This window comes from Capra hircus, chromosome 5 (genome assembly GCF_001704415.2).
Source record: "Capra hircus breed San Clemente chromosome 5, ASM170441v1, whole genome shotgun sequence".
In the NCBI taxonomy this organism is placed as follows: domain Eukaryota; kingdom Metazoa; phylum Chordata; class Mammalia; order Artiodactyla; family Bovidae; genus Capra; species Capra hircus.
This window is the reverse complement of record NC_030812.1, coordinates 86,717,177-86,735,051: the sequence shown is the minus strand read 5'-3', so window position 1 is coordinate 86,735,051 and position 17,875 is coordinate 86,717,177. Positions and strand designations below refer to the sequence as shown.

The following is a 17,875-nucleotide window of genomic DNA, read 5'->3' as shown; positions in this document are numbered from 1 at the left end:
CTTAACCCTCCTTTCTTCCATGTGAACACAAGCCTCCCAGTCAATTTCAGAACAGAAACTCTCCTCATCCCCCTTCCCTCATCCTGCCCTGAGGATTCAGGTTTAGAGGGTCCTTAGCACCCAAATATTCAGCAAGGAAAAGATCCTTTCTTTCCCAGAGTCTCTGGAAAGGAGAGGGGATCCGCTTGATCATATTCCTGTCTCCCGGCCACAACCGTTCTCAGGAAGATGAGGTACTTTGATCAGCCTGGGTCATACATTCACTGCAACACTGCTGAAGATTTGTGTGAAATGCCCACCAAGTAAGAGAGCTAACAATTCCCAAAAGGAAAAGATTTCAGTAGTCCAAAAACAAACAAACAAACAAAGCCAAACAGATGTCTGTTGCACTGAGAAGGGACTAAGCAAGGCTGACTTCCAAGTTTTTCCACCTAGGTGGATGGCGATGTTGGTAGAATATGCACACAGACATATTCACATTGTAGTGATCATATCTCACTATACACAAACACAGAATCACTACATTGGGCACCTGAAACGAACACGTTACATGTCAATTATATCTCAATTAAAAAAAAAAAAGAAAAAGAAAATGCAAAGATAGAAGTAATTTGAGCCCATAGGGATAGCTGTTTTTAAAATGTTGAATTTAAAGGGCCTGGAGGACATTCGAATGAGGTCATCTCTTAGAAACAAGAAGTAGATAGCATAGCAGAAAAACGGACACTTAAATTTTTAAATGAAAATTGTTTCGAGTTAGGATGCATCAGGGTGTGATGTGGGAAACCCACTACAGTTTCTAATGGGGAAATTCTTCAGCAAAAAACTACTTGTTGCCCGTGTTTCTTATTTTATTAATCTCCATTCAATATCAAGCTCCGCAGAATCTGCACTTCCTTCCAGTCAGGACGGGTGCCCGACTTTGGCTTGGGGGTCGCGCAGTCGGAGCCTACTGGCCCTGCGAGCAACCCGCGGACTACAACTCCCGGCGTGCCCCGCGAGGGTGCGGGATCGGAGGTGGGCGGGGCCGGGAACAGCCACCCCCGTGGGCAGTCGGGCGGGGAGATCGGGCGGCGCCGAGCTGAGGTGGCGAGACAAGAGCTCCCGGATGTGGAGAAGCTGGGGAGAAGGCGTGGGAGGAAGATGGACTCGGTGGAGAAGGGGGCCGCCACCTCCGTCTCCAACCCGCGGGGGCGACCCTCGCGGGGCCGGCCGCCGAAGCTACAGCGCAACTCCCGCGGCGGCCAGGGCCGAGGGGTGGAGAAGCCCCCGCACATGGCGGCCCTCATCCTGGCCCGGGGCGGCAGCAAGGGCATCCCCCTGAAGAACATTAAGCACCTGGCGGGGGTCCCGCTCATTGGCTGGGTCCTGCGTGCGGCCCTGGACTCGGGGGTCTTCCAGAGGTGCGCATGTGCGAGAGTGGGCGGCGCGGCCTGGGCGGGGGTCGAGAGGGGGAGCCGGGCCGCCGGAGGGGCCAGGGCCCCGGGGTAGCGGCCCCCGGAAGGGGTGCACAAGATCCGGGGTGCCTGGGCCCCGGCCGCCTGCGGGGGAGGCAGGGCTCCAGTTTCTTCCTTGTTCCGTAACTGTTAATAGCCATGAACTTGGGACTGTTCCTGCCCCAGCCCTTGAGAATGACACCCATAAAAGGGGAGATTTCCTCTTTTCAAAAGTCTGCGCTGCCCAGGTTGACCTCACAGGGTAAAGGCAAGGAGGCCACCCTTGTGAAACATCTGCGATAATACCTCCTTTAGACGAAGGCCACTAGCTTTCCCCTGTTGCTCAGCGTCTGCTACCCACCTGGTGCTGATCGATTAAGGAGGCGTCAGGTTCATGAATGGAGTGGGGTGTCAAGGCTTTTCTCATTTCCAGCTCAGCTTGGAGATCCTTTCCTGACCTTTGGAAAACACTCTAAGCTATCTGCCTGTTGTGAGTCAGCACAATCTAGAAAGCTGCCCACATTTGTACCTGGGTGCGAGACAGTGGAACAGCGTACCGTGGGGCTGTTTGATGAAATGCTTCTAAATGATTTGATCATACCTTTGGAACCTCGTTTGCCCTAAGGACGGTTTTAATTGTGCATCATTTAAGAGACATGGCCATATGCCATGTTAGTCAGGAGTTATGTCATTCATAAAAGGGAGGAGGCATTCTGTGCCAAGAATGAATTTACACATGGTAATTTCAGCCTAATAGTGCTTGAATTTGTTCCCCGTGAAAAGTAAATTATCTTCACCTTTTGATTGTCGAGTTTTGTTTTTAAAGAGATGGCTGTCTCTGGAGCATATTAATTACATACATTAATATGTGAATAAATGATTTTCATTTAACCGAACGTGTTTACAAAGGAGATCCCAAAATAGTATAAATTTACTAATTTTCTTGATGTTTTTATCCAAAGGAAGTCTTGGGTGGTGCTGGGTGAATAGAAGCCTGCACACAGAAGATATTAACAACAGTAATGTAACAGGAAGTGTGCAGAGGAGAGATAGGGAAAGACTTGGGGATTTGGTTCAATACGGTAAACACTGAGTCTGAGTTTCTGCCATACACATCCAAGGGGATTACAAGATGAATGTGACATGACTCACAGACTTTGGGACATTTTTACCTCCTCACAAAAGGTACACACTGGAAAACAAAAAAGGACCGAGAGAAGGTGTATCCAAGTTAGTAGTGATGTAGTAAAACCCTATTTCTGTGACATAAACCAGAGATCAAAATCACATTCTTAATAGATTGAGAACAGAACTCCTTTACAACTCCTACTGCATATGTCAGGAAACCCTTTTCAAACTGGCTTAACCTAAAAGAAGGTAGGACGTCTTTGAGATACAAATTCAAGAGGAAAAATGATTCATTTAGTCTGCAAATATTTATTGACTACCTACTATGTGACAGGCACTGTTATGTGTCCTTAGCCAGGAGTTTAGCAGTAGGGTCCATCCATAGATGGAGCTGGCATTGTAACAGGGAGAAGATAGTTAATATATAGTGTACTGTATCAGGTAGTAATTCATATTTTTTTAAAAAAAGAAAGTAAGGGGATGGTGCATGTGATCACCATAATCCTGTTTCTTGGTTCCTCTAAGGCTCTCCCTTTTATGGTATGGGGGTGGTTTTGCTGAAAACTGCAAAACTTTATACACATAACAACTCTGTCCAAGCCTCTGTGGTCAACCAAACTCCATCATGGTTTCTAACGGCTTAAAGGCTTTGTTCTTAGGATGATTCCAGCCCCATAAAAGGAGTTCTCAATGCTGCCAGGAGGATTTACCTTCTTTCTGGCAGATAGCTGCTATACACCCTCCTTCAGCAGTTAATTTAGGAAACTTGTAATTATCCATTCATTCTCTTCCCTTTGAGGTCTAATCTACCACCCCAAAGGGGTAAGTTTGAATTTAATTGACTTATTCTGAACCTGCAGTCAGTTTGGAGCAGCCTTCCTGCTTCTCACCTTCTACTTTCTTAAAAAAAAAAAAATCTACCCTGTGAAGGAATTGGAGAAAACTGTAGCTCACCCTGTTTGTTTTTCAGGCCTGGAGATTACTTTGTCCAAAATCATTTTGACTTAATTGAGTTTCTAGCCTGCTTAGAATCAAAGCTAACAATACTTTCAAGGTTGCTAACTTTGCCCATTAACTTACATAGTTAACAGTCAAGAAAAAAAGCTGTGATATTTTCATTTAGTAAAAAGTCATTGTGAGAGCTGAGTTTGTAAGAGCTTGGTTTTCAACAGTGGTTGAATGCTGTGTAAGTAAATCTTAGAGTGCATCGATTTTTTTACATGTTGCCTAATATATTTGTGAAAAATAAACATAAGTGTTGGTTTCACTTTTAGGGTGTGGATTTATGATTAATGAAAGGCTTGGGCTGTGTTGTCCTTGAAATGGCAGTTTATGATTTGAAGTTTCTGTTACAGGGACCATGGTTGATGCTCCTGTTCCTCCTCTTAGATGTAGTATGACTTCACTTGAGGCTAAAGCCATCATCATTCCACTTTGATGTTTACTTTATACTTGATTTTAAATTTTATTAAAAAAGCCTGTTTGTTCATTTGCTCATCCTTTTCTCTTGCATTTGCTAATGTAATGGTGCCCCTTAGCTGAGTGGAAATGATTGACTTCCTTATGATGATGTAATAAATGATAATCACTGTATTTTAAGTGTACAGGTAGGATGCTGTTTTCATATTCATAGTGCCATTGCCTTACATAGTACAAATAAATTAAACGTTTGGACTTTTGAAGGTGTGAAAGCAAAACTCCAGTTTTCCTTCAAACAGAGCTAGTGTGAGGATTAAATGAGACTGTCAGCTGTTCCTTTATCACCATTGCTATTATTTTCAATAGCTATTACTTACTAAACATTTATTCTATATTGTGGTTTATATTGATTTGTCGTAACAACCATATTTGATAATGGCTGTCATTGTCACCTCTGTTTTAGTGAAAATTTAGGCTTAGGGAGATTTGGCCTTGGGTCATATAACTAGCTTGTGGTAGAACCAAGACTTGAGGTCCTTCCTTCAGAGCCCATGCTCTTAACCATTAACTGTTCCATTCATTCAGCAAGTGTATATTGAGCACCTGTTATGTTGCAGGCACTATAAAAATACTTTGTAAAAAGTAAAGCATTATAGAAAGGTCAGTTATTGCTTCCTGGCCATTCTCTATTTCTACTAATAGGTTAAGAATTTTTCATGTCAGTGAATTTTGTATCCCTGGTGTCCAGAGAAGGGCCTGAAACAGACTACACAGTCAAGAGGCATTTCCATTTCATGAAAAAAGGAATGAAAGAAGAAACATAGGCAAACCTCTGGTTTTATTTACCATTTAAGCATTTCCTAAAGATCACTGAATCTTGAGGTGTTGAATGTTTATCATAGTAAAGATCAGGATATTAAAGTAAATGGCTTCAGTAATTTATTTCAGTTAGTGAGTTAACTAGATGTCAAAAGACTGGTCTCTTTTACTGTTTACTTCTTACTTTATACCATCACCACCCTTCTTTTATCCTCTCTTTAAAAAATTTACTGAGTTTTCATTGGTACTTCAGTTTGTTGTATACCTCTGTGACATTTTCCAGTAAAAAACTTATACCAAAACTATTTCATATTTTGCAGTGGAGGGAAATGAGGGCTTCTGTGTTCTGCCTTTTGCAAAATGACACTCGTAGATATGACACACTTGACCTCTAACCAGTGGCTCATCTTGCTTCCTCTGAAAAAAATTAAGGGGCTCATCTTGCTTCCTCTGAAAAAAATTAAGGGGCAAGGTAGGGGTTTATTGACTTTATCTCTAGATTTAAATCTTCCTTCTGCCAATAGTAAAGGGAATTTGTTAAATCTAGAGCTGTTAGAAATTTTTCTTTAGTTTCTTTCTTTTCACTCTTGATAGTTGAGCATAGATGTATGAAACATGCAGTTTCTCTTTCTTTCAGTAGATGTTGAATGAAAGGGGTTAAGAAATACTGTTGACTCTTGAACAATATGAGGATTGAGATACCAACTCCCCTCAGCCAGGGCAGTCAGAAGTCCCAGATCAGCTTTTGATCTCCCATAACTTAACTACTAGTTGCCTACTGTTGACCAAAGCCTTCCTAATATCGTAAACACTTTTTTTTTTTTTTGATTTAGGGCTTTCCTGGTGGCTCAGATGATAAAGAATCTGCCAGCAATGCAGGAGACCTGGGAAGATCCCTGGGTCTTCCCAGGGTTGGGAAGATCCCCTGGAGAAGGGAATATCCCCTGGAGAAGGGAATGGCTACCCACTCCAGTATTCTTGCTGGAGAATTCCACGGATAGAGGAGCCTGGCGGGCTACAGTTCATGGGGTTGTAAAGAGTCAGACACAACTGAGCATCTGACTTTTTAAATTAATTAATTAATTTTTAATTAAAGGAAAAATTCTTTAAATTCTGTGGTGCTTTACAGTTTTCAGAAGTTTTACGCACATGATTTCATGTAATCTCATTTTTTCTCCCTGCCCCTGTATTGGCCTTCCTCCCCCTTTCCCTCTCCCCACTGGTAACCACTAGTTCTCTATATCTGAGACACATTATGCTTTATTTAGTTTTATTTATTTTCATTATTTATTAACACATTTTATATATTTATTATATAGTATGTTACAGTAAAGTAAGCTAGAGAAAAGAAAATGTTAGCAAGGAAATCATAAGAAAGACAAAATACATTTACAGTACTTAGCTATAATGATATCAGAATTGTACTTTGTTTACAAGATGGATCATCTATCAGTACCTACATCAATATTGTCTTATATAAAACACTGTAGATATTATATATATTACTAACACAACATCAAAAATGAAAAGATACTGTAAAAAAGAAATTCATATTTATCTACAAGTATAATGATTCAGGCATTGATAACAAAGAAGCAGTTATATGATTGCTTTGTGGTAGTCTAGGGCTTCCCTGGTGGCTCAGTGGCAAAGAACCCAGCTGCTAATGCTGGAGACTAGGGTTTGGTCCCTGGGTCTGAAAGATCCCTTGGAGAAGGAAATGGCAACCCACTCCAATATTCTTGCCTGGGAAATCCCATGGACAGAATTGTCTGGCAGGCGACAGTCCATGGGGTCACAAAGAGTTGGACAGGACTAAGCAACTAAACAACAATAATGGTGGTCTATTTTAATCAGTATGATTGCTTCATGGTAGCCTGGCCCACACACACTAATGAATGAATCATAAAAATTTTATGGTATATAGTATTATAGTCATATTCATAATACAGTGTCAGGAACATTGTTCTATTTTTTAAAAGCCAAAAGTGCAACATTATTAACTTTATATTAAGTATCATTCATCTTATACTACGTGAGGGTAGATTATTATCTACATGAAAGTAAAGTGAAAGTGTTGTATTATCATGTATTATCTACATGAAAGTAAAGTAAAGTGAAAGACTCAGTCATGTCTACTGTTTGTGACCCCATGGACTGTAGCCTGCCAGGCTCCTCTGTCCACAGAATTGTCCAGTCAAGCATACTAGAGTGGGTTGCCATTTCCTACTTCAGGGGATCTTCCTGACCCAGGGATCAAACCCAGGTCTCCTGCGTTGTGGGCACATTCTTTGCTATCTGAGCCACCAGGGAAACCCACTATCTACGTATGTTTTATGTATTCATGGCATACCTAACTTTATTTTTTCTGATAGTACTAGGCTGCACAGTTTACAGTTTTGTTCATACTGTTGCAGATCTCCTTAAATTTTTCCCATACATTTATTGAAACAAATTCACACAGTTCAAACCTGTGTTGGTTAAGGATCAACTGTATGCACGTATACCAAAGAAGTCATTCAGATGTCTTTGTGGAATGTCAGTCTAAAAGCATTGTGGCTAGAGTAAAACAGTCTGTTTCTAGCAATGGAAATTTATAAAGGTTGAGAAAACTTCAGTAGAGACTAGTATGCATCCCCCAAATAATGTTTTGTATTTTACTGTGAGTCATCATCTTATAAAGTGCAAAAGGTCAGCTATGTAAGGTGTGGTTAATAGAGCTGTTACACTAAGCTCTCCTGAGCCAGTCAAGTCATGTTCTCCACGACTTTGATTGTTATTGGTGGCTTCACCCTGTTGATTCTGTGTTCAGATATTTATGTACCCATTGTTAGTTGCCCCCATCCCACCCAAAAAAGAGTTGGCTTGTCTGACTGTTTGGGGCATATAAGTCTTTACTAAGCTTGAAACTCAGCCTTGTGATTTGGCTAAGCCACATCCATTTTGTTTCTCAGTAGGCATAGTAACTATACAATGCTTTGGATTTTGATGGGAAAAAAGAAATAGTATCTTCTTTATTTCCTTTAGATTTGAACTTCCAGGTTTACTAGTATTTTTAATAAACCATTAACCTTAAAATATCAATTTTTTCTAATTTTATAAACTGATATCTAGGGATGTGTAAACAATATGTATATAAATGTTATATATAATATAAATATTATATCTGGGACCACATTTATAATTCAAGCATTTTAAAATGTGGTTTCCATAGAAAATTCTTTATTTTTCTTTAAGTTTTATATTGCTTTGAATCTGTAACATTATTTTGATGGGACAAAAACTATTCTAACATTATGTAAGCTGTATTTTAGGGGTTGCAGAGCTCCTGTTTATCTTTAAATTTTTTTTTTTTAATATCTGTACAGTGTATGGGTTTCAACAGACCATGATGAAATTGAGAATGTGGCCAAACAGTTTGGTGCACAAGTTCATCGAAGAAGTTCTGAAGCTTCAAAAGACAGTTCTACCTCACTAGATGCCATCATAGAATTTCTTAATTACCACAATGGTATGAATTTGGCTAATAGTTTATTCAAAATGTTATGTAATTTCCAACTTGTTACTTATTTCACAAGACTTGTTTAACATTTGAATTTAGATCTTAGTATTACTTGCTTGCAAAGAACTTCATTTTGATGTTCTTTTCATTTGTCTTGTCTTTTTAAGAGGTTGACATTGTAGGAAATATTCAAGCTACTTCTCCATGTTTACATCCTACTGATCTTCAAAAAGTTGCAGAAATGATTCGAGAAGAAGGATACGATTCTGTTTTCTCTGTTGTGAGACGGCATCAGTTTCGATGGGGTGAAATTCAGAAAGGAGGTAATCTGTTGTATTGATTTTTATTTTAGCTCATCTTATGGAGAATTTTTCTTATGTAAATATTCTTTAGGAGTGGGAGGGTTAAAAAGGGAGCAGTAAAATAGAACGTGGGATTTATATCACTATAGTAGATAATAACATTTATAATCAGTTCTAAATCTTGTGATTGTTGAGATAAAACAATGGAAACTAAATTCATTCTTTATCTTTCTTTTTACAAAGGATTATTTTAACCCTCTATTTGTATTTTGAGGCAAATATGCCATTTTTCCAGAGCAGATACTTTTTTGTGTTGTTCTACCTATGAATCATATAGAATGGTGGGAAAAGAAGTCTTCCACCAAAAAGTTCTGGAGAAACTCAAGAATGAATCTGTAGAATTGCTTCTCAAAGTTCACAACTTCTTTTACCAAAAGAGTACCATAACATTTAGTTGGAGCCTTATTTCTCTCCAGACAAACTACTAAAATATATCACAAAGAATAGAATTACCAACAAATAGGTAAATGAAACATACCTGAAGAAAGGCAGTATGATTTCTGTTCAGTCCTGACATTTGTTGAGTGTAGGAAAACTGGGCCAATTGTCTCTAACCTATGTTTGCTTTAAAGGAGATAGTAAGGAAGATGCAGTAAAAATGGAGAAGGTCCACAAAAGAGCGATTAAGATAAGAAGATAAAGTTATAGGCAGAAAATGATTTTTAGTCTCTAAATGTGAATGTCATAAAATGTATCAATGACTAGTTTATTGATTTCATTCAATAAACAATTATTGAGTATCTTCTCTGCAAATTTGTTGTTTTATATATACAATATTTTGAACTTATTTACTAATATCAAGGGGCTTCCTTTGTAGCTCAATCAGTAAAGAATCTGCCTGCAATGCAGGACACCCAGGTTCAATTCCTGCGTCAGGAAGATCCCCTGGAGAAGGCAAATGGCAACCCACTCCAGTATTCTTGCCTGGAGAATCCCATGGACAGAGGAGCCTGGCAGGCTGCAGTCCATGGGGTCGCAAGAGTCAGACACGACTTAGCGACTAAACCAGCACCACTAAATATCAAAAATAAAATATAGGAAGAATTAAAGCTTGAAAAGCACACTTTTGAATAAGTTAAGGAAACCCATTGTTAAACTGAATGTTGAGCTTTATATGATAAAGTTTTATATGATTAAAGTTAAAATGAGTTAGAAAATATCTATACATATCAACAAATACAAATTTGCAAAAAGTTTAGTGCAAAGGCAAGGGAATTCCGATATGTACTATACTATGCTATTAATGTACATAGGTTTGACCCCGCCACCCCCACCAGGTTGCATTTATAGGAAAGAAATTATAGAGAAATATACCAATAATGGAGAGAAAAAATCCACTTAAATACCTTGCAAAACTAGATTATCCATAAAATCAAATATTTTACAACCATTGAGAATAGTACTGTAATATATACTCTCGGACATAGTCAGATGTCACAAGTTTTCCACTTTAGAATTAAGCAAGTGTTAATGTATTTGTCAAGTGTCTCCTCTATGCATGCTTGGATCTGGCTGCTGGGACTTATTTCTTCCAGAGTGTGTGGTCTAATGATGTCAGGATTTTAAATATCAGTAATGAAATGTTATTAAACACATAATAACTATAAACCATGTATGAGATACATATTTACTAGGACAGTTCGGGCCTAAAAAGAAAAGTATAAGGATACTATGGGAACGTGTGATCTGGGGACTTCAGGAGCAGCCTTTGAATCACATGTGAAGATTCAGTGGAGAAAAATACTATAGGACCTTTAATAGAAAGGCTTCATTTATTATATCATGGTGTAATTAATGTTGGTATTGTTCGGCCTTCATTATTACTAATGATAATAAACATAATTTATTCTTAAGTATATTTTATATTAGTATTTTTAAAATTACTGGTAAGAATGTATCATACGTTATATAAACATTTCCCATCAATATGTAAGGTTGAATAATTTAATGAGGAAATAGTCATTTTTCAGTAATTCCATAAATGTAGTTTCTCAACCACATTAGATAAATAACACACACATTGTATTTCTATAGAAGCACATAGTGTGCAATAGATTTAAAGGTCTCAAATATTGAATATAGTATTTTATGACAAGTTCAGTTCTTTGGCAGTTAAGGTTGCTTTTATGTCCTCCCAAAGCATTATATTTGTAGGAATCCCTTAAAACCTTAATTATTCAGAATTTCTCCATAAGATACTTTATTTTCCTCTTATTATTATTATTGAAGAGCAAAGATAAATCATCAAAATTATTTATCAGAATTGTTATCAGATACATCATCTGAGAGTTGTTATCAGAGGTTTTGTTCCTTTAAAAAAATCTTGTAAATTGCTTATTTAAAAAAAGAAATATTCTATATTCTGAGTTTATTTTTGTTTGCTTTTTTAAAAAAATTACTGAATGAACTATTTTGGTGTTCAGAGCACCTGGGACTTATTGTAGCTTTTTGCCTTTAGTTCGTGAAATGACTGAGCCTCTGAATTTGAATCCAGCTAAACGACCTCGCAGACAAGACTGGGATGGAGAATTATATGAAAATGGCTCGTTTTATTTTGCTAAAAGACATTTGATAGAGATGGGTTACTTACAGGTTTGTGCCCTTGTTTTGCAAAAAGTCTTTTAAACCCTTTTGTTTATGTACTTTGTTCTAAGAAAAAAGTACGGCACAGTTCATAAAGGAAAGTGTCAACCCCTAGAGGAAAAGGATTAACTGACAAGATTTATCATCCAGTGTATTTATTTGGCACACTTAAACCCGAACTGATTTGGGATACATTCAGTGAATATGTGAGGGACTCTGCTACAATTCTAACATTAAGATAAGAAATCAACTATTGAGTATTCTACATATGTTGTGGTATTCATATTATTTCATTCAAAACTCTAATCCATGGTTGTTGTATTGTCAAGTTGTGGTTGTACAGTTGAATAATCTTTACTGCTTTTAAAAGAGACCAAAAAAAAAAAAAAAAAAAAAGGCAGCAGTATAGTAGAGGTAAAAGAGCAACCAAGCTAAGCATCAGGAAAACCAGATTCTAGTAATCTCTATCTGTAACTGTTTAACCTTGAATATATAATTTTATCTGTTCTGCATCTTGGTGCTCTCCTTTTACAGTAAGTGGGTTGGATGTCTCTCTCAGCTTTAGAGCTTACATGGTTATATCATATACTATCTGTTCATTTTAGTTATAGTTATTGTTGATTCAACGCCTACTGTTAATTTATGAAATACTACATAGGTTATGTCATATAATGAAATAAAGTGGATGTTCCTAGTTTTGTTTTAGAGGAGGACATGGTAGCTCTGAAAAATGAAGTCATTGGCTCAAAGCAAAAACAAGTTGTAAATGGCATTGTTAGGATTTTAATTCAGATCCTTATGTTACTCAAAAAATAGCATTTTAAAACTCCAAAACTCTACTGTTTTTAGTAAGAATTCTCATATGACTCATTCTCTAAGGGGAAGAAATTTTCCAGTCTTCTGGTCAGTAGGCATACTGTAGGCTAGCTGTTCAGTTAAGTTTGAGTATTCAGGAAAATTAGATGTGACATCTATAGGTACAGCTTTCCCTATGCTCTTTGCTAAGGGGGACTGTAATTTGACCCTTTCCTAAGTGTGGAGAAAAATAGAAGTTCCTCATTGTAACAAGATTTGTAAAGAGACTGACAACTGTGAAAAATGTAAATTTCCAGTAATTGATCTTGACCTTGCAATGATTATAATCATAAGTGCCTCAACCCTCTTGCCCTGTGCATACCCCAGGATCATGATGCTCCTTGTTCTTTCTTTTGCCCACATGTGATCCATTTAGTTATTGTTGACTCCTGTCTGTACCTCAGAGATCAGTTCTGCGCAATAGATATTACAGTTCCTTTTCTTCCCCAGTCTGACCCCTATTGCAAATAGGAACAGAAGTTCCAAAAATACTTACACTACTGCTTTTGGATGATGAAGGGAGAAACTACCAGAACAAAGGGAGGAATACAACTAGGGATTCTCAGAAAATTCCTTGTGGTCAGAACCCTGGAAGATATGTATTATTTCTACTCTTGTTCAGTGTTAAAATAGAATTCTGAAAAAATGGGAACTTGCACTGTGTAGGTAGAATTTGAAAGGGTTAATTTACTTGTTTTACATGATTGAAATGTATGAAGCTCTCCCCTCCAAAAGAAATTACTTGTTGTGTGTCTGAATTTGCTGGGTTGTTCATTTTTCTTAGTACTGTAGCGGTGAATTTTAATAAATTTGTTGATAAGCGTGAATGCATGTTGACAACAGTCCTCATGGTACTCGTCATATGTTTAGGGTGGGAAGATGGCATACTACGAGATGAGAGCCGAGCACAGTGTGGACATCGATGTGGACATTGATTGGCCTATTGCAGAACAAAGAGTATTAAGGTGAAAACAAGACCTCAGAGCCTTTGCACTAGATCATAACAAATTATCTTTAGTAGATCCATTTAAATTCACTTTTAGACACAGATTTCTGACCCTCCAAACATCTTAGAATCTTTTGTAATATTTTGCTTATGTGAGGAAGACATATACATAAAATATGCCTCTAAATGGCTTATTCAGTAACTTCAGAACCACGTAGTTTGGTTGGACCACACTTAAAGTTCTTGCACTATAAGCTGAAGTGTGTGTGAAGTAACTTGAAAAGGTAATGTTTGAATAATTGGATGGGAATGGATTATCAAGTTTATTGGCGTTAGCCAGATGAGAGGGAGTGATTAGTTTCACACTTGGATTCAAAGGTCTGTTTTGGTTTCTTTTAGATACGGTTATTTTGGCAAAGAGAAACTGAAGGAGATAAAACTTTTTGTTTGCAATATTGATGGATGTCTCACCAATGGCCACATTTATGTATCAGGAGACCAAAAAGAAATAATATCTTATGATGTAAAAGATGCTATTGGGATAAGTTTATTAAAGAAAAGTGGTATTGAGGTATGTGCCCCCTGAACATAGCGGTGTTTTTCAAGATTGTGATATAGGGTCAAGGTACATGTGACTGAAATAAGAGATTTACATTTTTAGTATTATCAATTAAAGTGTCTCAAATTTAGCCTTAACATGCCTAGAAAATTATGCTGTTTTACTTTTAGGTGAGTAGAATTAGGAATCTATCAACAAAGAGATTTCTGGTTTATTTAATGAATGTGAATATATTATTTTAAATAGTTGCTACCTGATGTTTCCTATAGGATCTTGCAATCAGAAAGATTTCATAGAAAATAGGTGTCAGCATTTGGAAGAAAGCAAATGTCAGATAGATTTTTTTTTGAATGTAGCTTATTCTTGGCGATCCCTTGGACTTCAAGGAGATCTAACCAGTCCATCCTAAAGGAAATCAGTCCTGACTATTCATTGGAAGGACTAATGCTGAAGCTGAAACTCCAATACTTTGGCTACCTGATGTGAAGAGCTGACTCACTGGAAAAGACCCTGATAGGAGAAGGGGATGACAGAGGATAAGATGTTTGGATGGCATCACCGACTCAATGGACATGAGCTTGAGTAAATTCAGGAATTTGGTGATGGACAGGAAGGCCTGGCGTGCTGCAGTCCATGGGGTCGTAAAGAGTCAGACATGACTGAGTGACTGAACTGAACTGAACTGATTCTTACGATTGAATATTTTAATTCAAAGTAACAATACTTATTTATATTTTCAAAAATGAAGTTTAAGATGATTTATTATGATTCATTAGAGATCTTAAATACGTGTTCCTGAGCAGGTCGAAAGACAAGTTATAGACTCTCCTCTGAATAAAATGAATTATAGGGGAATCTTAGATTGCTAACAGACAATGTATGTTTTATTTTTTTACCTGTAGATAGATTACTTTTCACTGTGGAAAACAGTCTTTCACCTTTATTGGACTACTAGAAATAAAATCTGCTAAAGCTTCGTCATTTTAAAATAAGTTAGTTGATTTTTCTAAATTAGTCCTTCAAAGGACTACTCACTTGTGATTTGTATTATTTAAAAGGTATTATTTTATTGTGAGCGATATCTGTTTTCTCACTTTGCCCTTTTATTTTTTAGGTGAGGTTAATCTCAGAAAGGGCCTGTTCAAAGCAGACCCTCTCCTCCCTAAAACTGGACTGCAAAATGGAAGTCAATGTGCCAGATAAGCTTGCAGTTGTAGATGAATGGAGAAAAGAAATGGGTCTCTGCTGGAAAGAAGTGGCATATCTTGGTTGGTATCCTTCTTTTCAGCCATAATAATGGAAAGCCATAATTATGCAAAGAGATACTTTAATATTTATTGTCTTTCACTGAAAACAATTCAAATTTCCATATATTTAATAACTAAAATTTTCAGTAGATACATGTAGAACAAATTTAAAATAAACACTCTTTACCAACATTTTATTAGTAGTATTTGGTCTATATTATAGTAATAGTTGTATTCAGAATGGTGAATGTTAGGTCCTGGGAGTTTCTGAAATTTATCCAATCAAAGGAAAGATAAGAGAGGGAGGGAGAGAGAGTAAAAGCAAGGCAGGGAGAGAGGTATAGTTAGGTCAGTGTGATGATAATTATTTATCAAGCAGCATACAAATCAGAACTGTTAAAGGGAGACTTAAGATGTATATCAACAAAATGCAATATGTGGACCTTTTTTGATTTCTGACTCAAATCAATTATAAACAATTTTGAGACAGCTGAGGATATTTGAGCATGTACTAGGTTATTAGATGATAGTAAGGAATTACTGTTGATTTTGTTAGTTGGATGATATTGTGTCACTTTCTTAAAAATGTATTTATTATAGGGAAATGGTGAAGTGTTTACGGCTTAAGTATGTTGTCTGGGAATTCCTTCTTCCTTTCCTTCAAAAAACTTGGCAGGGAATGGATAAAAATATTGATAAATAAGGCGAAACATTAATAATTATTCCATATAAGTTTGGGGTTCTTCCTTATTAGAAATTTTCCTTCATAAAAAAGTTTAAATAATTATAATTTATGTGTAGAATTTCTAGTACCTGTAATAGGCATGGCACACAGAGGATACTCCATTCTCCTCTAATTGATAAGCATTTATTTGAATTGCTTAAGAAAAAACACTAGACCTCAAGTATTTACTATACATAGAAATACTTTAACTCATTTTGTTCCATCTAATCTGTAGCATTCTTATAGGCAGTGTCTGAAGTTGCCAGAACTGTTTATTGACTGCTCTTTGCATTATTTAGAAAGAATATTCCTCATCTTTAAATATTTAACTAGTGTTTCTTCAACTTGATAGGAAATGAAGTGTCTGATGAGGAGTGCCTGAAGAAAGCGGGCCTCAGCGGCGTTCCTGCTGACGCCTGTGCCGCTGCCCAGAAGGCTGTTGGATATATTTGCAAAAGCAGTGGAGGCCGTGGTGCCCTCCGAGAGTTTGCAGAGCACATTTTCCTACTCATGGAAAAGGTTATCAATTCATGCCAAAAATAGAAAGTAGTGTTAATGTTGGAAAAGAACATATGCAGCCTTCGTCAACCGTTTTAACTTTTATTTTTGATTAACTAAAATTCCATGCTCTAATGTTAACAGTGTGATTTAATTTGTGATCTATCTGATATCTTTTAAAGCACTCAAACTCTCACTCTGAAACCTTCTATGAAATAACCGTGCTCTACTTTTCCTCTTTATGCGGAATCATTAATTAGAGGTTGATTACAGTCTTTCTCGGATTTTTAGTCAATGCAAGTAAGAACATCATCAAAATTGACTTTGTATTGTACTCTGTAAAGTTGTGCGTTTGTGTGCTTTTAATGATGCTGAAACTTTATTTATTTGGGGATAGTTTGTCTGATAAGACATGCTCTTCTATTAATAAAATTACATTTCACAAACTTGATGAAAACTGCCTTGTTGTTTTAGAAGAGATTTACCAAACATTGCCCAATTTCCTTTAAACACTGACAGTGCAATTGGCATAAGAAACAAGCCACGAAATACCAGCTGTAGAGCATCCTGTTGTACTTTATATATGGATACATATAGCACATAAATACAAATAGAGATGTCTGAATAAATTTGTGTATTGTGAAGGTTCTATATTGATTTGTAGTATGTCACTTGCAATTACCTGTGAGGTCATGGTGATTTTGTATACTATATTTGGCTGTTATTACAATTTTACAACCACCACAAATCACTCTCCTACCTGCTTAGATTCCAAGAATGGGGCATTAGCTCATAAATGTGGACCCTTACCTAATAAACACTAACCATTTCCTGTGGAACATTTTCATCTATTTCCCCTATAGAAAGAGTTCATGTAAAACTCTAGCAAGAAGCAGGCCACTCATACTGTGCTATATAGGAAGCTGTTTTTCTGTCAGGGCTGAGTGAATCTTCAGTTCAACGGCTGCCCCTATAGGCCAGACATAAGGTAGAAGAAAAAAGGATCCTCTTCTACATTAATTTCCTTTACAGTTTGTCCTGGCTTTACTCCCAACTTTCTTGCTTTCCCACAGCAACTTCTTTTCACCAGTCCCCTTAAATTTACACATTCCCAAAGGTTCTCACCCCTATTCTTGTTCTTCCCAAAGACGACATCTCTATTCAAAATTTCAGCTATAGACTTGATGCAGATGACTCCAAAATCTAATGACTCTAAAATCTAATGTCCGTTGTGAGTTCTGGTTGCATTTCAAATTCTTATAGGCCAGACACTTGTACCTCATCTCCCAAAGGTCTCATTTTATCATTGGGACATCACAGCCTTCCTCAGTTTCTCCATTTCTAGTCAGACACTAGATCTTGAGCTTGACACTAGAGCCCAATGTCCTTTCAGTTTATCTAATACGATTGCTAGTTTGATTATATATTTGCTGTTATCCTTTACAAAATGGATACCACAGATTGTGATCACACATGTCCTGGTCCAAATGTGCTCTGGACATGTAATATTTCCAGCTTTGGTTCCTACTAATCCTTGTGGGTCCCTCCACCCCAGTCAAGCTATTCTGTGCAATTCTCCAATAATGCCTCTATTAGCCTATTCCCAAACCCTACCTTCTAATCACCAAATGAGTTACTCATTCCTACAAAAACTGCCAAAATATCTCCCATAAATACCATATGTGAGTATAGATTATACTGGAGTCCTTGCTTCATTTCCATTACCCAAAGGCAAATACCAGGAGACCTTCAGTCCTCACTGTGACTGCTACTTTCTGTGTGCCCGGTAGTAGGGAA

The 17,875-nt window shown here is 37.2% G+C and overlaps 1 protein-coding gene across 1 annotated transcript; it reads left to right on the top strand.

The window, feature by feature from the left end:
• On the top strand, positions 1,040–16,759 carry CMAS (cytidine monophosphate N-acetylneuraminic acid synthetase). The gene is made up of 8 exons (XM_013964177.2): positions 1,040–1,403; positions 8,171–8,313; positions 8,472–8,627; positions 11,125–11,258; positions 12,975–13,069; positions 13,450–13,621; positions 14,724–14,877; positions 15,933–16,759. Exons 1-8 carry the CDS (start codon positions 1,144–1,146, stop codon positions 16,121–16,123), a joined length of 1,305 nt encoding a protein of 434 aa, XP_013819631.1. The 5' UTR covers positions 1,040–1,143; the 3' UTR covers positions 16,124–16,759.